Source organism: Bufo gargarizans, chromosome 7 (assembly GCF_014858855.1).
Source record: "Bufo gargarizans isolate SCDJY-AF-19 chromosome 7, ASM1485885v1, whole genome shotgun sequence".
Taxonomy (NCBI): Eukaryota; Metazoa; Chordata; class Amphibia; order Anura; family Bufonidae; genus Bufo; species Bufo gargarizans.
In genome coordinates this window covers 129,168,702-129,189,498 of record NC_058086.1, presented here as the reverse complement: position 1 = coordinate 129,189,498, position 20,797 = coordinate 129,168,702, and the positions used below count along the sequence as shown (strand labels likewise).

Sequence of the window (20,797 nt, the reverse complement as noted above, 5' to 3'; positions counted from 1 at the left end):
ACCGAAGTGGTACCTTGGAACCGAACCAGAGTTCTGTACCAAGGTTTTTTACAGTAATAATTAATTCCCGAAGTTATTAAACAAAGTCTTGCGCGACTTTGCGAAGTAATAACTTCGGCTCATCGGAGCCAATACATTCTAATACTGTACAGAGCGGGAACTCCATACAGTATTACAACAAAGTTTTTAGCGAAATGACTTCAGATGTACCATCTAAAGTGGATTCACTCAGCCTTAGTCATGACCATCAGTGTTGTGGCCTGGGCGCAGCTCATGCCCATTCACTTGACTGATGGTTGGGACGTCACTGGCCTAGGGTAAGCAGAGAGAAGGCTGCTTCGCTTACAGCAGTGCTGGGTCCTTCACAAACTGATCAGCATTTTTCACTGGGTGTCAGACACCCACCGATCAGATGCTGATGATCTCTTATCTCTACAAACAGATAACCCCCCCCTTTAGGGAAGTTTCAGCTGGCAGACACCCTATTTTTTTCCCCACCAAAATAGAATGGAAAACAGAGGTTGCCGATTCTAGTCTGAAATTAGTCTATTGTGTAAATGTGTTTAGAAAAGTCGCGTGTACAATTACATATTAGTATAAGTAATTAAAAAAATAAATTAAATTTAAAGGCATTCAATAATAAAGCAATTTGTAAAAGTGAAGAAAGGAAAGATTTTCCTTTTTTTAAGGCTGAAAATGAATGCCGCACACACAGGATTCCAATGTGGACAGCAGTGACTAGAGATGAGCGAATCGAATCCCACAAAATGGAATTCGATATGGATTTCAGGATAAATTCGATTCGCCTCAATTCAATCTGAAATTGTGTAAAAAAAAAAAAAAATAAAATAAAAAAAAACTTTTGCTTGGGCCGCCAGCCTCCATCTTGATTGAAGATCTCGGCCGAAATCCTGCGCGCGGTGACGTAATCTCGCGCTGTGTAAGATTTCTCTCCAGATCTTTAAGCAAGATGGGGGCGGGCGGTCTGTCGCAAACAAATTGAGGCGGTAAGTTTGATTAAATTTTTTTTCAATTGTTAATTTTACACAGTTTTTACACTCGGATGCCGCGATCATGTATAAACATGGCATCTGAGGGGTACAATGACAGGGGTGGAGCTAACGCAGCTCCCTGTCATTGCACCCGCTGCTTACAAAAAACTGTGCTTTGTGACAAAGTAATTCGCCACAAAGCGAATTCTTTTGTAAAATTCGGGGAATCAGCCGAATCAAACTTTTTAATTATTCGCTCATCTCTAGCAGTGACATCAGAAACGCTGGTGCTGTCAATCAGGGTACTAGCGAGGCGTTAGGTGCGGCTGGTAAGCGAGACTGAGTATGTGACAGGAATGGGACTACCCTGTTGGCGCCTAATTTTAATAACAGCTAAAAGTTGCTAAACGCCCTGCCAAGCGATGAGAGCCATTTGATATCGGATATACCCTCTTAAATCTTTACGTAGCCAGACAGGTTATAACATCATACATACTCTAAGACATCAGCAATGTGTCTGTGACGGATTTTCACCCATAGCTCATCTGACTCATCTAAGCGACCGTCCTTGTCCTTAGATGTGGCACCATCTGGTCTATACCTAGCAGAAAACAGAATGTAAATCATTAGTCTTTTCTAACCAAACATTCGGGAATCACAAGTAGCTCTAGATGGTAAAGGCTGAAGACAGTACTGTCCACCAATGACACTAGACATGGTATTGGATTCCTAATGCCTTGCACTACAATGACAATACGGCCACGCATGGCGAGACTGCTGTGGTTTTTCCACAGCGGATCTGTTTGAAATCAACCATCATAAAAACTGTCCAAAATTATCTTTTTTTTTTTTACAGTTTTTGTATTACAAAAGTTTGAAAAACCTGGTTAAACTACAGAACACATTAACATGCTGTGGATTGAAAACGGCAGAGCACGTCAGTCTACGCTGCAGGATTTTTCCTACCCATAGAGGACATTTTTGAAGTCTCATCCACTTTGCTAGTACTGTAAATATTGCCGATTTAGGCCTCTTTCACACTTGCGTTTTCCGGATCCGTCACGTACTCTATTTGCCGGAATTACACGCCGAATCCGGAAAAACGCAAGTGAACTGAAAGCATTTGTTACTCAGGCAGCCAGGACGCTATTAAAGTCCTGGTTGCCATAGTAGTAGTGGGGAGCAGTATACTTACAGTCCGTGCGGCTCCCGGGGCGCTCCAGAATGATGTCAGAGCGCCCCATGCGCATGGATGACGTGTCCATGTGATCACGTCATCCATGTGCGTGGGGCGCCCTGACGTCACTCTGGAGCGCCCCGGGAGCCGCACGGACGGTAAGTATACTGCTCCCCACTACACTTTACCATGGCTGCCAGGACTTTAGCGTCCTGGCAGCCATGGTAACCATTCAGAAAAAGCTAAACGTCTGATCCGGCAATGCGCCGAAACGACGTTTAGCTTAAGGCTGGATCCGGATTAATGCCTTTCAATGGGCATTAATTCCTGATCCGGCCTTGCGGCAAGTGTTCAGGATTTTTGGCCGGAGCAAAAAGCGCAGCATGCTGCGGTATTTTCTCCGGCCAAAAAACGTTCCGGTACGGAACTGAAGACATCCTGAACGGATTTCTCTCCATTCAGAATGCATAGGGATAATCCTGATCAGGATTCTTCCGGCATAGAGCCCCGACGACGGAACTCTATGCCGGAACAAAAGAACGCAAGTGTGAAAGAGCCCTAACTACACACAGTTCAACCATATGTGGTCATACAGTTATAAGTATTTCACTGGCATCGATATCTGAGCCTCTGGTCACAGACACTTGATACTACATTTAGCACTGTAGAACTGAACTTTGCACCAGTATAACTGACAGGAAACACTATTTCCCCCAATTTCCTTGTTGTTTAGTTTTTTTATTCTTATAATTTAACAAATGTAACATTTATTTTATGCAGCCGATTTTGTTCAGTAATTTAAGAATGTGTTTTGCGTTTTAAAGACCATATCAGTTGGAGTGCAATTAAATAAAACATCTGCAGCAAATTTACAGAAAAAATTGTTAGAATATTTAAAAAGAAGGGAAAAAAAAAACCACGCAAAAATGCCACAAAAGAACCAAATGACTGAACAGAAAATGCTGTCTCAGTCGAGGCTTTTTAGGGTACGCTCAAACGGGTACGTGAAAAAACAGCTGGCAAAAAACAAGATTTTTGTACTTACTGTAAAATCTGTTTCTCTTCTGTTCATTGGGGGACAGAGGCTTGACCTTGGGTATAGTTGTTGGGTATTCCCCCCCCCACCTTTGTTGTTTACTAGGCCTCAGCGAGACGCTGGTTCCTTCACCAGGGAAGGAGCGGGTTGTCTCTGCCCTGTCATTACCATTAGGGCATCCGAGGGCCACCAGGGTTTTCTAGGTTCCTGTGTATGGTCATCTCTACCATCGAGAGGTGCCCATACGGAGGCATGACTCTCAAATCCAAAATGTTGATTGGGAGGGAGTGCTCCTCGCATGACGCCTTGAACGGATAGATTTCCCAACACCCCCCCTAACCCCGGAGGCTTTCGTCCGTTGTCAACACCATCCAACAGAGGAAGGAACGAGCGGCCTTATGTCAGCATCGGTGAAACCAAAAACCACCTGAGGGCCCGGCAGGTCAGGGCAGAGAGACATATGGGCCGATCCAGGGAGGCTGGGGACCGGTCCCAATTGGTCAGAATGGCTCGCTAAAGAGTCCTAATATTGAACTGAGCATAGGGAACTGCGTCGAAGGAGACCACGTGACCCAGAGCCCGCATGCAGTGACGAATGGGAAGTGGACGGGGCCGCAACAAGGGAAGAATCTGAAGACAGAGAGTGGATAGCTTCTCCAAGGGCAAGAGTACCTTGGCCTGAAATGTGTCTAGCACCATGCCCAGATAGGTTAGCCGCTGCGATGGATTAAGACAGGACTTCTGCCGATTCAGGATCAATCTGAAGCATTCCAGGGTGTCCAGGACTATGCGCAGGCTGTCCGCCGTCGCCCGGAATGACAGACCTTTTGCCAGGAGCAGGGCAATGACTGCTGCCAGTACCTTCATAAAGACTCTAGGAGCTGTGGCCAGGTCGAGCGGGAGGGCCACAAACTGGAAGTGAAAGGGACCCACTGCGAACCAGATACATTTTTGATGACTGACGAAGATGGGAACATAAAGATAAGCGTCCTTGATGTCTATGGAGGACAGGTACTCCCCCAGTTCCATGGAAGTAATGACAGATTTCAGGGACTCCATCCGGAAGCGGTGGATCCAAAAGGAAGAAGTTGAGTGCCTTGAGGTCCAGAACGGGACTGACTGTCCCCTCCTTTTTTGGGGATCACAAAGAGATTGGAGTAAAACCCTCAAAAACGGTCTTGCACAGGAACCAGGACAATCACTCCCTGCCGCAGAAGTCTGTGAATAGCCTGCAAAAAGGAATTTGCGGCAGAGGAAGAGTGCCACGGATGTAGTAGGGGAGAACACCAAAAAACAACAAGAAGGAAGGGAAAAAGACACTAGGCCTCACCGCTAGGGAAGGAAAAGGGTCACCACCTATAAAACCCTGCTCCTGGCAATAACTCCTATCCGTATGGGCACCTCTGGATGGTAGAGATGCCCATACACAGGAACCTAGAAAGCCCTGGTGGCCCTCGGATGCCCTAATGGTAATGACAGGGCAGAGACAACCCGCTCCTTCCCTGGTGAAGGAACCAGCGTCTCGCTGAGGCCTAGTAAAACAACAAAAGGTGGGGGGGGGAAACAAAATACAACAAGCGGAACACTTAACTTCTGATTCTGAGGCTGATGCATGATGGATGAACAGGACTTCAACTAGAACCACACTCCAGCTCTTCCAAAAACCAAATTAAGCTATCTAGAGCAAGGAGTGATGGGTAAAGTCAGACTAAATAGGGGGAGGTAAAAGGTCACATGATCCACACCTGAACAGGTGGTGTGGACATAAAAGCAACACACAGACAAAGTGAAACCAAAACCAAAACCAAAAAAGAGGCTGTCAGATCACTAATGTGTAGATAATCTTTCAGATCTTCTGAGACCTGTCACAGATGTGACCGTACCCCCCCTTCTACGGATGACCTCTGGGCACCCAGGACCGACCTCATCAGGATGAGCTCTGTGGAATGCTCTCACCAGAAGACTAGCATTAACATCGGTCGCTGGAACCCACATCCTCTCTCTGGTCTGTACACTCTCCAATGAACGAGATTCTGGAGGGATCTCAGGAGAACTCGGGAGTCCACAATCCTGCTAATCTGAAATTCTAAATTGCCGTCCACCATGACAGGAGCAGGAGGCAAGGAGGACGGCTCAACAGGTTAACAACGATTTATGAAAAACTTTATGGATTTTCAATGCCCGAGGAAGTTCAAGGCTACAGGGTTAACAATGGCAGTGATCTTATATGGACCAATAAATCTTGGTCCCAACTTCCAAGAAGGTACCTTAAGTTTAATGTTTCTTGTAGACAGCCACACCGAATCACCCACTCTCAGGTCCGGACCACTAATACGTTTCCTATCAGCCGCACGCTTATACCTGTTGCCCATCTTTTCCAGGTTATTTGGGATTTTCCGCCAAATAGAAGACAAAGAAGAAGAAAATCCTTCCTCCTCAGGAATGCTAGAATTATGAGCACCAGAAAATGTACCAAACTGTGGATTTAACCCATATGCCCCCAAAAATGGTGACTTATCAGTGGATTCCTGTCTACGGTTATTTATAGAAAACTTAGCTAATGACAAAAATGAAGACCACTCTTCCTGATTCTCTGAAACAAAACATCTCAAGCAAGTCTCCAGATTCTGATTAGTGCGCTCCGTCTGTCCGTTTGACTGGGGATGAAAAGCCGAAGAGAAGGACAATTGTACACCCAGACGAGTACAGAATGCTCTCCAGAATCTGGAAACAAACGGAGTCCCTCTATCGGACACCACATCAGAGGGAATGCCATGTAGTTTCACGATGTGGTCGACAAACACCTGCGAGTTTTAGCATTGGGTAGACTAGGTAATGCAATAAAGTGTGCCATTTTACTAAAACGATCGACAACCACCAGAATCACGGTCTTTTCCGAAGAATTCGGTAAATCAGTGATAAAATCCATGGACAAATGGGTCCAAAGTCTGGACGGGATGGGCAATGGAAGCAGAGATCCGGAAGGCAGAGTATGTGTCACCTTAGCACGTGCACAGGTACCACAGGCTGACACATAGTCCTCAATACACTTACGCAACCCCGGCCACCGGAATCTGCGAGAGATGAGATCGACTCCCAGGGTGCCTAGCAAGCACCGTACAGTGATGTTCCTCAAACACCTTGTGACGTAATTCGGAGGGAACAAACAACTTCCCCTGAGGACAAGAATCCGGAGCATCATGCTGTGCCTCCATAACCCTGGCCTCGAGATCAGGATAAAGAGCGGATATAACCACCTCTTCAGATAAAATGGGACTAGGGTCATTAGACTCGCCCCCCCCCCCCCCTTCCCCCCGGAAAGCTACGTGACAAACCATCCGCCTTGACGTTCTTAAATCTGGTGAAAAACAATGACCATCTGGCCTGCCTTGGGTTCAGTTGCTTAGCCAACTCCAAGTAGGCCAGATTCTTGTGATCCGTAATAGGATGAATTGCTCCTTCCAACCAATGCCGCCATTACTCAAATGCCAACTTAATGGCCAGCAATTCCCTATTTCCCACATCATAATTATTTTCAGCAGTCGAGAGTTTTTTTTAGAGAAAAATGCACATTAGCGCCATTTACTGGGTGAAGGACCCTGCGACAATATTGCTCCTACCCCAACCTCAGACGCGTCAACCTCAACAGTAAATGGCTGAGACACGTCCGGTTGCACCAGAATAGGGGCCGAAGCAAAACATTACTTCACAGCAGAAAAGGCCTGTAATGCCGCATCAGACCAGATAGAAATATCAGCACCCTTCCTAGTCATGTCTGTTAAAGGTTTAACAACCGATGAATAGTTAAAAATAAATTACGGTAGTAGTTGGTAAACCATAGAGAACGATGCATTAAGTTGTCCATGCAAAAATCACTCCAATCGAGAATCTGTCTCGTTTGCCAATCGATGTTAGGGTTATGTTTGCTTAACCATGGTAAGCCCAACACCAACGGAGCAGGCAGACCCTCCAACACATAACAGGAGATAGATTCCTGATGCAAATCACCCACTCATAAATGAATGTCATTCACTACCTGCGACAGGCATTTTTGGGCGAGAGGTGCCGAGTCCATTGCAAAGACAGAAATAGTATTCTCCAATGCATTAGTAGTCAACCCGTGAATGCGTACAAACTGTCCATCAATCAAGTTAACTCCTGCCCCACTGTCGATAAATGCTTAGATTTTCACAGTTTTGGACTCAAGCGCAACCTTGGCAGACAGGAGAAAACAGGTACTACCAGTAAAAGACAAAAGTAGGTTTTCTTGCTCCCCACCCACACTACCAATAGTAATTTGGGGATTAAACTTTTTTTTCTTTTTGTTTACACCTTGATGCTGCAAGTACGGACAAATATTCACAAAATGTCCCTTCTTGCCACAACAAAAGCAGACTCCTTTCACATGGCCCAAGCTTTTGCCAGTAGTTCCATGAGTAGCGCCTCCTAACTGCATAGGCTCATCACAAGACACCCGTGTCTCTCCACCATAACTGTCAAAGGAAGCAGTACCCTTATTGGACAGTACGTCCTGAAGGTGAGGACCCCTAGATCTCTCCCTCAGGCGTCTATCAAGACGTACAGCAAGGGACATAGCTGCTTCCAATGACTCAGGATTTTCATGAAAAGCCAATGTGTCCTGCAGTCTCTCAGAGAGACCCTGGCAGAATTAGCTAAGGAGAGCAGAATCGTTCCACTCTGTATCCGTAGCCCATCTCCTAAATTCAGAGCAATAGGTCTCCGCAGAACATTCTCCCTGCCGCAAACCCCGTAACTTGGTCTCAGCCTGAGAGATCCGATCTGGGTCATCATAGATAAGACCCAAGGCTCTAAAGAATTCATCTACTGACCGGAGGGACGGTGATCCGGTCGGCAGAGAAAAAGCCCAAGATTGAGCATCCTATTTAAGCAATAAAAAATAAAAAAATCATACCCACACGTTGACACTCATCCCCAGAAGAGTATGGACGCAGCCTAAAGTATCATTTACATGACTCCCTGAACAGAATGAATTTGTCACTACCCCCGGAAAACCTGTCCAGGAGAGCTACCTTCGGTTCAGGGCAGGCCTGGAACCCACCACCGGAACCAGCAGCCTGTGGACTCTGAATCTGCAAAACTATTGCACGGAGGTCTGCTACCTCTAAAGTCAGATTCTGCAGCTGTTCGACCAGTGCAGTCATAGCATCCATAGCTGCACAGATCAGAACAAAAAATGGCGGTGTCGGCTCTGAATAAAGTCACGGCTGTAGTAGGGGAAAACACCAAAAGACAACAAGAAGGAAGGGAAAAGACACTAGGCCTCACCGCTAGGGAATGAAAAGGGTCACTACCTATAAAACGCTTCTCCTGGCACCAACTCCTATCCGTATGGGCACCTCTCGATGGTAGAGATGCCCATACACAGGAACCTAGAAAACCCTGGTGGCCCTTGGATGCCCTAATGGTAATGACAGGGCAGAGACAACCCGCTCCTTCCATGGTGAAGGAACCAGTGTCTCGCTGAGGCCTAGTAAACAACAAAGGTGGTGGGGGGGGGGGAATACAAAATACAACAAGCGGAACACTTAACTTCTGAGGCTGCTGGATGACCAGGACTTCAACTAGAACCACACTCCAGCTCTTCCAAAAACCAAATGAAGCTATCCAGAGCAAGGAGTGATGGTAAAGTCAGACTAAATAGGGGGTGGTAAAGGTCACATGATCCACACCTGAACAGGAGGTGTGGACATACAAGCAACACACATACAAAGTGAAACCAAAACCAAAAAAGAGGCTGTCAGATCCCTAATGTGCAGATAGTCTTTCAGACCTTCTAAAACCTGTCATCGGTGGAACAGAGAGGTCGGAGGAGGCGACCGTAAAAAAAAAAAATCGGGACGGAGTGGAGGACCTGAATTCCAGCATTGTGAGCCAGCCAGACATGCTGAAACAAATGAAGCCGGCCGCCCACCCGATCAGAGAGTGCCGGAAGCTGCACCTCATCTGTATGACGTCTTGGGGTTATAGGACTTAGTGCCCTGTCGACGAGGTTTGAAGGAAGGCTTGCGCTTCTGATCCGGGGCAGACTTGTTGGCTGGCCTCTTGGGGCTGGAAAAACTCCGAAAGGGGAGAAAAAGAGGCTTACGCTTTTTTGACTTGTTGAAACGAACCCTGTTCTGTGGTAAATTAGTGCTCTCACCACCTGTAGCGTCAGAAATTAGCTCATCCAGGCGCTTACCAAAAAGTCTGCTGCCAGTAAAGTGGAGGGCTGTCAGTGTCCGCTTTGAAGCATTATCTGCCGCCCAGCAGGAGAGCCATAGGGTACGGTGAATAGCCACCAACAGGGCTGACGAGCGGGCCATAAGCCTGGCCGCGTCCAGAGAGGCTTCACAAATATACGCACTGGCATGGGAGAGCTGCAGGGCAATATCGGCCAGTTCCCCAGAGGGGACCCCCAAGGAGAGACCCTTACATAAATTATTTGCCCACTCCCCCAAAACTTTGCTCACCCATGTAGAGGCAAACACTGGTTGCAGTGCTGTGCCCACTGCTTCAAAGGAAGATTTTGCAAAAGCTTCCAGTTTCTTATCCCTGATATCAGAGAAAGAAGCCCCATCCGCCATTGGCAAGGTAGTATGTTTAGCCAAGCGGAAAACTGGCGGGTCCACTATAGGTGAGGACGACCATTTCCTAGTCAAAACCTCCGGAAATGGATAAAGGACGTTTAAGCATTTTGGCAAGGCAAAATGTCTATCAGGGAAATTCCACTCCTTGGAAAGAGAGAAATCAAAATCCTGGTGGTTGGGGAAACACTTGTGCAAGTGACGGGACTTCCTAAAGGAAAAACCCGAGCTGGCCGATGAGGGTGCAGGGTCCTCAACTTGTAACATCTCTACAACCGCTATAATAAGATTGTCCACCATGGAGGACAGTTTGGACAACTGACCCTCAGGAGAGACAAAATCCTCATTTAAAAACCTCTCCTCAGAACATGCCTCTTCGACGGAGGACATGTCGGAGTGAGACCCTCTAGGAGGTGGCGGAGAGGCAGAGTAAACGGGAGACACAGACACCCTTTTGGGGGAGGATGGTCTGGCCCATTTAGCGGGACGGCCGCAATGAGAATGAACCCCAGGATCCCCAGAGTCGGACTGGTCAGAGGCCTGCTTTACCGACAAATGCCCCAATATTTCCACAATAGCTTTGTTGGTATTGGAGACGTCATGTACCATCCTTGACAGGGAACACGCCCACTCTGGCTCTACCATAGCCTGGACAGTAGAGGCGATTGGGTCCGGGCAGAGCCACTTGACGGTGGAGCAGCACATGCACAGCAGAGGGGATCTGACTGAGCGGATGGAAATTTTGCGCGGCACAATGCACAAGCAAAATGGCGCACATTATGAGTAGGCTTGAGCGAATCGCGCTTCGGATCATAGATCCAAAGTAAATTCATTCAAAAACTTTGTGGTTAATGCTGTTTCCCTACAGCATTAAAATGTATTGGCTCAGTGGAGTCAAACTTTGTTTCGCCCGAGACTTCAGTGAATTACTACTATATTCACATCTGCATATTTAAAATAAGCAGATATGAATACAGTAGTAATTAACCGAAGTCTTGTGAGACGAAGTTTGGCTCCACGGAGCCAATACATTAGGAAACAGCATTAACCACAAAGTTTTTGAGCGAATCGACTTCTGATCTATGATCCTGAGCTCGATTTGCTCAAGCCTAATTATGAGCCCCAACAGTGACATCAGTATACATTAATGCTTTGCACAGTGCCTACAGTATAAATAATGCCCCTCTGTAGATATAATCCCCCCCCCAGTGACATCAGTATATAAAATGGACCCCTGTTGTGCACTCAGTACTGCCCCAACCCCCAGATGTGCTATTTAAAAAACAAACAAAAAACCCCAAAACACACAACTAATTTTCCCAGTGCTGTGACGTCAAATGATCACGCTGGAAGTGCCAGGCCCCGCTGCCTCCAATGCTGAGAAAGTGTTCCTTTGCGTGCCTGTGGCGATTTTCTAGTGTACCCATTAGATGGCCAAAAATAGGACATGTCCTATTTTTGGACAGACAGTATTCACGGGCTGTTAAAAAAAAAAACACAAAAAAAAAAAAACACAATAGGCTGCAATTGTTCTGAAAACGGCTGCTGTTTTATGTTATGTTCATGCAAAGCATATTCTATACACGTTCCATCACCATTTCATTAATCAATGTGATCTGATAATTTGGCAACTGTCAGACACCATTTATGTAAAATAAGGGTCCATTCACACGTCCGTTGTTTCTTTCCTGATCTGTTCCGTTTTTTGCTGAACAGATCTGGACCAGATCTGGACCCATTCATTTTCAATGGGTCCTGAAAAAAGATCAGACATTGTGCTGTCCGTTTTTTTTCAGGACCCATTGAAAATGAATGGGTCCAGATCTGGTCCAGATCTGTTCAGCAAAAAACAGAACAGATCAGGAAAGAAACAACGGACGTGTGAATGGACCCATAATAAAATAAAAAACTCTCCTCTCATCTACCTAAGTGTACCCATGATAGCCCTGTATAAGTGAGTAGGCAACTGCTTTATCAAGTTATGTATAGGAGCCAGTAATTGCTATAGTTCTGCAAGAAAACATCATCCCTCTGGTTGGATTTATTTGGTTTGAGACGGAAACGCCTGGAGCCTTAACATGTTCACAAAACCCCCCCACAGCTTTTCCACTTTATTTCAACGATAAGTTAGGGGTTCAGGTGTGGAGACCCCCAACAGATCAAAACTTCTGAAATGTCACTAATATCAGAAGTTTTCTGTAACTGGGGCACACTAAGTGTGTGAACAGATTTTAATGGTTTTCAAAATTAAATTGTGGCTAACATGAAAACATGCAACTAGGTTAGCTGCTTAGTGCCCCTTACCCCAAAGCCTTGATCGAATTATAGTTTGTTCTGTGCGAGTCAGGTTTATACCCGATCATTTTAGCAATTGGTTATATGACTAATTTCAACTAATATAACTTTGACAACCCCTTTAATGAGGCTCTATCACCTGGAGAGCAGCCAATGGCATCAAGGGTGGCGCTAGGGAGGCTCGTCCCGACTGCCATTGGCTGCTCCCGCCCCGACACCAGATGTTTTCATCAATGTGCAGGGAGAAGCAGCAGCGGCGGTGCGGGGACCAGGAGTGGCGTAACTATACTACCGGTGAGGGGCACGCCACATGTGTGTGTGTTTGGGTGGTTGAGAAATTGGATAACCCCTTTAATGGTTAGCTGTGTGGCCACGTATGGGAACTACATATAATGGCAGAATGTAGGTCTCCTGATCCCTTTTTGGCACTCCAGAAAGAATTAGATGAAGCAGAGAAGTGGCCGTGATACATTCAGCTTTCTCTGCGGTTTATGGGAGTAGTGAAACACAAATTCATATAAAGTACAACGGTGAAAGACACACTTTCTGGAGTGCAAACTGGAGAGAAGGACAAGTAAGTTCCTTGATTTATTTTTACGTCTAATCTGAGGTCTTAAGAAAATTGGGGGTCTGATCAAAAATATTTCCGCCTCTAAAACCCTAGATGTGTCTTATGGTGCAGGAAATAGTCGGAATGATTAACAGAAAATGCATGTAGCTATCAGGACTACCTAAAGGTCTAAAATGTCACTACTGCTCAAAAACAGGCTTCAATGAGCTTAATATACAATATTCTCACTGAAAAGGAACACAAATCCAGCAATTTCTCCCTTGATACATTTACCTTCTTTGATCCTACTGTATCTCTTGTTAGCAATGCGAGAAATAGATGAAGAACCCTTCTGTTTGTGTCCCAGGAGAACCGCCCCACCTCATAAACCTGTGTCCATCTGTAACTAGCTGTGGGGGTCGCCTCTCCTCAATGCGGTGACTGAAACAGGAGACCAACAACACAAAGCACTGTCCCTCCCATTCCCCGCTGAAAAAGGAGGTATCGGGTGAAAACGAACACCTCTGCTCTATGCCATGGGCATGACTGTCTTCAATTTCCAGGTTTAGGGTTCCTTGAATAAGCGAATGGTGGAGCACTTACTTGTAAACATCATCCTCAATAGGCAGAACATCATATATCATGGCTTGGAAAGTCAGTTCATGCAGCACTGTAGACACCGGATCAAATCCCCGGTCAAGTATAAGTAACTGGGACTGAGATTTCTCCTGTGTGAGGAAAAAAAGGGACAATGTTCTACCAGGCGTTTGTAGCTTGAAAACAAACCAATTAAAGCATTTTTTGTTGGCCTTGTGTGCAGGGCTTCCAAAGGGCTGTACCCATGTACTTTTAACAAGATGTCATTGGTGACAACGGTCATGATGACATGTAAATGATACATAAAATGCAAGAGAACTTCTAGAGATGTAATAGAATCACTATACTAACTTATAGAAAATCCAGTCTGATCTTGGTTTTAATAGTTTTTGTTCCATGCCATGGACTCAGATTTCTGGATACATTGGGGCACATTTACCAATGTTGTCTAAAGGACTGTTAGACCAGGTAGTCATGAGATGTGTCAAATGTATCACAGTGGAGCGCATCCTGCATTAATTAGTTAGACACTTTCTTACGCACACCAGCTCAAGACTGCTCCAAATTTACACCATATTATGCGCCCAAAACCTGCCACATGCCAACTCAGTCATAGTTTACAAATCCACCTAGCCTCACCAGCTTTTCTAGAATCTTTACAAAAGTGTCCAGTGAGATACAAATGTCTAAAACAGTAAAGCAAGCCTCCAGGTGAAGAAAAGCAACTCACACTAACTGGAGAAGGAACAGAACACTCAGACTGCCCACATTTTCATCTTTTTAGCTGCAGATCCACCAATTTCCAGGCCCCTATTCTGTCATCCAAATGACGCTTTGCTTCTCAGACTACCTGGCGCATACCGTGCATTTGGTAGCCCAAGACATTTCCTGCTGCACTTAGATTGGCCAGTTTGGCCACTGCTCGCATGAACAGTGCTGGCCAACCCAAGAGCTGGGCTGCACTAGATGGAAGCGTCTTGGGCTACTGATTGTGAGAAGCATTGCAGCCATTTTGGATGGCAGAAGAGAAGCCCGACAATTAGCAGATCTGAAAGTAAAAGGATGAAAAGAACCATGTAAGTGTTCTGTTCCTCCCCTAGTTAATGTGACTTTAATTTCTTAAACTGGAGGGTCACTTTAATAAATTATGCACGTGGCATGTACGCCAGAATTCTGGAGCATTTTGTTTAGTAAATCTGCCCCATTGTAATGGGATATATCCAGGTACCACCCTGTCAGGACCTTGCTCCTAAAATACATCACCACAAGGATTGCTGTTTCATGCCCTTCTCAATATAGGGGGAGGAAATACTGCGCAGTGTGGGCACTGCATGCCACTCTCTGTATATGTACAGGATTCAATCAATAGGATGGCGAGTGGGCACTTGTGTGGTGCCTGAGAGGACACTGCACGACTCTGGTAGCCTCTTAGGTGTTTGAATCTAAGTCATACACTGCTCTTTAGGCCCCAGATAATATAGGGTATAAGCTCTGCCTGTGTTCCTTTATTGGTATATTACATGGACATGTTAGCTACAAATCAAGTTAGGCTACTTTCACACTTGAGTTGTTAATTCGGGTACTGAGATCCAGCAGAGGATCCCAATTCCGGAATTAAACGGATCAGTTTTGATTTTGTACATCAGGATGCATCCGTTCCGTTTGGAAGCAGTTGTGTTAAATCAAACCGGAAAAAAAAAAGATCCGTCACTAAATTCATCGAAATTAAATGGGTGACAGATCAGTTTTTTAGGCTCCCATAAAGGAAAAAAGAAAAAAGGCCCTTGCAGCGATTGTGTGTCCGGTCATAAAATGGAATGCTGCCGGAACGGAAGACATCCTGAACGGATCTATTTCGATTCAGAATGCATAAGGACTAAACAGAAACATTTTTTTCCCGGTATTGAGATCCTCTGCCAGATCTCAATACCGGAAAACCACCACGCAGGTGTGAAAGTAGCCTTACACTTGTATGATCACCTGCACTCAATTTTGTAAGTGCTATGCCCTATAAAACATGACATTAAATGTTACTCATATTACCTTACACTGGTTCCGTTCATCTGTCTGGTAGTACTGGACAAGTTTTTCTTCCACCAAGTTGGCCAAATCTTCAGCATTATCCAGGGGGTCTCTACACAGATATACCATTGTGATGAACCAATGACTTTATAATGTTAATACTACAGGACAAGGCATGCTCAGAATTCATATTTTCAAAGTATCTGTATGGAGAAGGATCTCTGGAAGTTACCTCTTGTAGCGGACACCAGGGTTCTCGTCTAGAGTCGCACAGAGCGTTACTATCTGCTGGGCAATGGACTTCATGGCAGATACTTTATCTACTGACTTATCTGGACTATACAGCAGGTGAAAAGCTTCAGGGACATTCAACAGAAACACCTACAGAGAACAAGAGACCTCACTTAGGCACTACATACACCGTATGGAAACAAAGCAGAGGAATCACCAGAATTACCTGAGACTCTTTAGGGAAAAAGGAAATATTAATCTCCTTGCATCTTTTTATTGTTTTGGGCTGGCAAGCTTTTAGCTTCTCGAACAGGCTGTCTGGACAAGCTGAAAAACAAAGGTTGTGAATACAAGCTCACTCTACAAACCCATAAATACCCAATGAAACCCTTTCAATGTTTATGGTGAAATCCAGGGAGTATCCTCAGCACAATATGTAACAAGCAAATTCCACAAAGGAATCACAGATGATTTGTGTCAAAATCCAGAGAGGAAAAAGAGCAAGTGTGGACACAGCCTAAGTGATTACTCAGGTTTTAAAAATGACTTTTGTGGCTTCTGCAACAAAAACCCACGAAGGAATACATAATAAAAGAACTGACAAAATCCCAGGTCTGATGAGGACAAAAAATATGTTTGTTGCATGTGCCCTAACTGTAATCAGATACGCACCTATGGGATCACTACATGACAGACAGATTATTACCCACTGCAAGAAAGCTTTCTTTCAATGCCTGCGAGCATCTTAGAAATGGCAAAACCTTATATTACACAAAGAAAACGATTATTACACTTACCAGAGTCCATGACAGCACCTGAGAGAGGGATCTTCCCCCACAGCTGTACAGAAAGCCTTAAAGCAGAGATGACCAACCTGCAGCCCTCCAGTTGTTGCAGAACTACAGCTCCCAGCATGCCTGGACAGCCTACAGCTATTAGAGCATGCTGGGAGTTGTAGTTTTGCAACGGCTGGAGGGCTGCAGGTTGAGCATCCCTGCCTTAAAGCAGTCAAAATGGGATCACCAACTTATGGATTCCAGAGTAGATCAGGAGGAATCGTACAGATGCATTCTTAAAATGTTACTTTTTATAACTATTTATATATTTACCACACTGAAGCAAAGCAAAGACTACAAGCAAAAGCTAGAGAATAAAAGGGGTTTTGTTATAGGACCTGGAAAATCAAATGACCAGTAAGTAGATTTATTTTTTCCCTCCAGCACCAGAGAGAGGACAGAAATGGAGCTAAACCCTAAGGAGGGACCACCACTTGTAAGATCTTACTCTTGAGGAAGATACAAAGAGACACCGAAAAGTAAGCAGAGGAATGAGCCCTGCGGCCGCCCTCCCCCCACCAGAGCAGAGCAATGAGCCCTGCGGCCGCCCCCCCCCCCCCACCAGAGCAGAGCAATGGGCCCTGCGGCCGCCCCCCCCCCCCCCCACCAGAGCAGAGCAATGAGCCCTGCGGCCGCCCCCCCCCCCCACCAGAGCAGAGCAATGAGCCCTGCGGCCCCCCCCCCCCCCCCACCAGAGCAGAGCAATGAGCCCTGCGGCCGCCCCCCCCCCACCAGAGCAGAGCAATGAGCCCTGCGGCCGCCCCCCCCCCCCCCCCCACCAGAGCAGAGCAATGAGCCCTGCGGCCCGCCCCCCCCCCCCCACCAGAGCAGAGCAATGAGCCCTGCGGCCGCCCCCCCCCCCACCAGAGCAGAGCAATGACCCTGCGCCGCCCCCCCACCAGAGCAGAGCAATGAGCCCTGCGGCCGCCCCCCCCCCCCCCACCAGAGCAGAGCAATGAGCCCTGCGGCCGCCCCCCCCCCCCCACCAGAGCAGAGCAATGAGCCCTGCGGCCCCCCCCCCCCACCAGAGCAGAGCAATGAGCCCTGCGGCCGCCCCCCCCCCCCCCCACCAGAGCAGAGCAATGAGCCCTGCGGCCGCCCCCCCCCCCCCCACCAGAGCAGAGCAATGAGCCCTGCGGCCGCCCCCCCACCAGAGCAGAGCAATGAGCCCTGCGGCCGCCCCCCCCCCCCACCAGAGCAGAGCAATGAGCCCTGCGGCCGCCCCCCCCCCCCCCCACCAGAGCAGAGCAATGAGCCCTGCGGCCCCCCCCCCCCCCACCAGAGCAGAGCAATGAGCCCTGCGGCCGCCCCCCCCCCCACCAGAGCAGAGCAATGAGCCTGCGCCGCCCCCCCCCCCCCACCAGAGCAGAGCAATGAGCCCTTCGGCCGACCCCCCCCCCCCCCCACCAGAGCAGAGCAATGAGCCCTGCGGCCGCCCCCCCCCCCACCAGAGCAGAGCAATGAGCCCTGCGGCCGCCCCCCCCCCCCCACCAGAGCAGAGCAATGAGCCCTGCGGCCGCCCCCCCCCCCCCCACCAGAGCAGAGCAATGAGCCCTGCGGCCGCCCCCCCACCAGAGCAGAGCAATGAGCCCTGCGGCCGCCCCCCCACCAGAGCAGAGCAATGAGCCCTGCGGCCGCCCCCCCCCCCCACCAGAGCAGAGCAATGAGCCCTGCGGCCCCCCCCCCCCCCACCAGAGCAGAGCAATGAGCCCTGCGGGCCGCCCCCCCCCCCCCCACCAGAGCAGAGCAATGAGCCCTGCGGCCGCCCCCCCCCCCCCCCCCACCAGAGCAGAGCAATGAGCCCTGCGGCCGCCCCCCCCCCACCAGAGCAGAGCAATGAGCCCTGCGGCCGCCCCCCCCCCCCCCCCCCCACCAGAGCAGAGCAATGAGCCCTGCGGCCGCCCCCCCCCCCACCAGAGCAGAGCAATGAGCCCTGCGGCCGCCCCCCCCCCCACCAGAGCAGAGCAATGAGCCCTGCGGCCGCCCCCCCCCCCCACCAGAGCAGAGCAATGAGCCCTGCGGCCGCCCCCCCCCCCACCAGAGCAGAGCAATGAGCCCTGCGGCCGCCCCCCCCCCCCACCAGAGCAGAGCAAGGAGGCCCTGCGGCCCCCCCCCCCCCACCAGAGCAGAGCAATGAGCCCTGCGGCCGCCCCCCCCCCCCCACCAGAGCAGAGCAATGAGCCCTGCGGCCGACCCCGCACCAGAGCAGAGCAATGAGCCCTGCGGCCGCCCCCCCCCCCCCCCCACCAGAGCAGATGCAATGAGCCCTGCGGCCGCCCCCCCCCCCCCACCAGAGCAGAGCAATGAGCCCTGCGGCCGCCCCCCCCCCCATCCAGAGCAGAGCAATGAGCCCTGCGGCCGCCCCCCCCCCCCCCACCAGAGCAGAGCAATGAGCCCTGCGGCCGCCCCCCCCCCCCCCCACCAGAGCAGAGCAATGAGCCCTGCGGCGCCCCCCCCCCCCACCAGAGCAGAGCAATGAGCCCTGCGGCCGCCCCCCCCCCCCACCAGAGCAGAGCAATGAGCCCTGCGGCCGCCCCCCCCCCCCACCAGAGCAGAGCAATGAGCCCTGCGGCCGCCCCCCCACCAGAGCAGAGCAATGAGCCCTGCGGCCGCCCCCCCCCCCCCCACCAGAGCAGAGCAATGAGCCCTGCGGCCGCCCCCCCCCCCCCACCAGAGCAGAGCAATGAGCCCTGCGGCCGCCCCCCCCCCCCCCCACCAGAGCAGAGCAATGAGCCCTGCGGCCCCCCCCCCCCCACCAGAGCAGAGCAATGAGCCCTGCGGCCCCCCCCCCCCCACCAGAGCAGAGCAATGAGCCCTGCGGCCGCCCCCCCCCCACCAGAGCAGAGCAATGAGCCCTGCGGCCGCCCCCCCCCCCCCCCACCAGAGCAGAGCAATGAGCCCTGCGGCCGCCCCCCCCCCCACCAGAGCAGAGCAATGAGCCCTGTGGCCGCCCCGCCCCCCCCCCCCACCAGAGCAGAGCAATGAGCCCTGCGGCCGCCCCCCCCCCCCACCAGAGCAGAGCAATGAGCCCTGCGGCCGCCCCCCCCCCCCCACCAGAGCAGAGCAATGAGCCCTGCGGCCGCCCCCCCCCCCCCCCCACCAGAGCAGAGCAATGAGCCCTGCGGCCGCCCCCCCCCCCCCCCCACCAGAGCAGAGCAATGAGCCCTGCGGCCGCCCCCCCCCCCACCAGAGCAGAGCAATGAGCCCTGCGGCCGCCCCCCCCCCCCACCAGAGCAGAGCAATGAGCCCTGCGGCCGCCCCCCCCCCCCCCCACCAGAGCAGAGCAATGAGCCCTGCGGCCGCCCCCCACCAGAGCAGAGCAATGAGCCCTGTGTCCACTCTCCACCGGTAGACTTAATGCCATCTTGCCCCTCATATTACTATACTGGAAGCACAGACTGGGCCTTAGCATAGACTGTTCCTCTGCTAACTCGCCATACTACTCCTCCTACCACTCCACACTAGGATGGAAAGCGCCAGTCTTGATATCCCCTGTGCTACATAAGGATGCGCTTAACCTAGGATGATGCATAAATTAGTCGCATCCTCCTGCAGTCTGTACGTCTAACTAGCAATCTACCACAGGAACAAGACATCCAAGCAGGCACGGCTGCAGAAGCTCAACCATCCAAGCAGGCACGGCTGCAGAAGCTCAACCATCCAAGCAGGCACGGCTGCAGAAGCTCAACCATCCAAGCAGGCACTGCTGCAGAAGCTCAACCATCCAAGCAGGCACGGCTGCAGAAGCTCAACCATCCAAGCAGGCACGGCTGCAGAAGCTCAACCATCCAAGCAGGCACGGCTGCAGAAGCTCAACCATCCAAGCAGGAACGGCTGCAGAAGCTCAACCATCCAAGCAGGAACGGCTGCAGAAGCTCAACCATCCAAGCAGGCATAGCTGCAGCAGAAAGTCATCCAAGTAGGCATAACTGCGGATACCAAACATCCAAGCAGGTTTAGTTGCAGAAGCAAAACATCCTAGTAGGCATAGCTGCAGAAGCCAATCAATAAGTCATACATATCTGCTGTAGCAAGTTATTCCAGCAGGTATAGCTGAAAAAGCCAAATCATTCAAACGAGCATCGCTGCAAAACTCAATAATCCAAGCAGGCATAGCTACTGAGAGAAACGTCTGGGCAGGCACAGCTGCATAATCAATTCTTCCAAGCAGACATAGCTGCAGAAGCAAATTATTCAGACAAACGGGAAAATTTATCACAACTGGTGTAAAAGGAAAACTGGCTTAGTTGCCCATAGCAACCAATCAGATTTTAACTTTAATTTTTCAGAGCTCTCATGGATGCTATGGGCAACTAAGCCATGTTTCCTTCAAACCAGTTTGATAAATATCCCCCACAGAGTCCATAAACTAAAGTACAGTAAACCAGAGGCCTCATTCACACAGTCAGTACTCCGCCAGCGACCGTAAAACCTAAGGGAGCCTACACACGCGGCA

General features: G+C 49.6%; 1 protein-coding gene across 1 annotated transcript in view; it reads right to left on the bottom strand.

The window, feature by feature from the left end:
- STXBP3 (syntaxin binding protein 3) overlaps nucleotides 1-20,797 on the bottom strand; it is a 59,623-nt gene that overhangs the window by 20,022 nt on the left and 18,804 nt on the right. The window contains exons 6-10 of the mRNA XM_044300707.1: nucleotides 15,732-15,832; nucleotides 15,507-15,655; nucleotides 15,296-15,386; nucleotides 13,259-13,383; nucleotides 1,489-1,593 (exon numbers count right to left, since the gene is read on the bottom strand). Coding sequence (XP_044156642.1) covers nucleotides 1,489-1,593; nucleotides 13,259-13,383; nucleotides 15,296-15,386; nucleotides 15,507-15,655; nucleotides 15,732-15,832 — 571 coding nt within the window. The remainder of the gene's footprint in view (nucleotides 1-1,488; nucleotides 1,594-13,258; nucleotides 13,384-15,295; nucleotides 15,387-15,506; nucleotides 15,656-15,731; nucleotides 15,833-20,797) is intronic.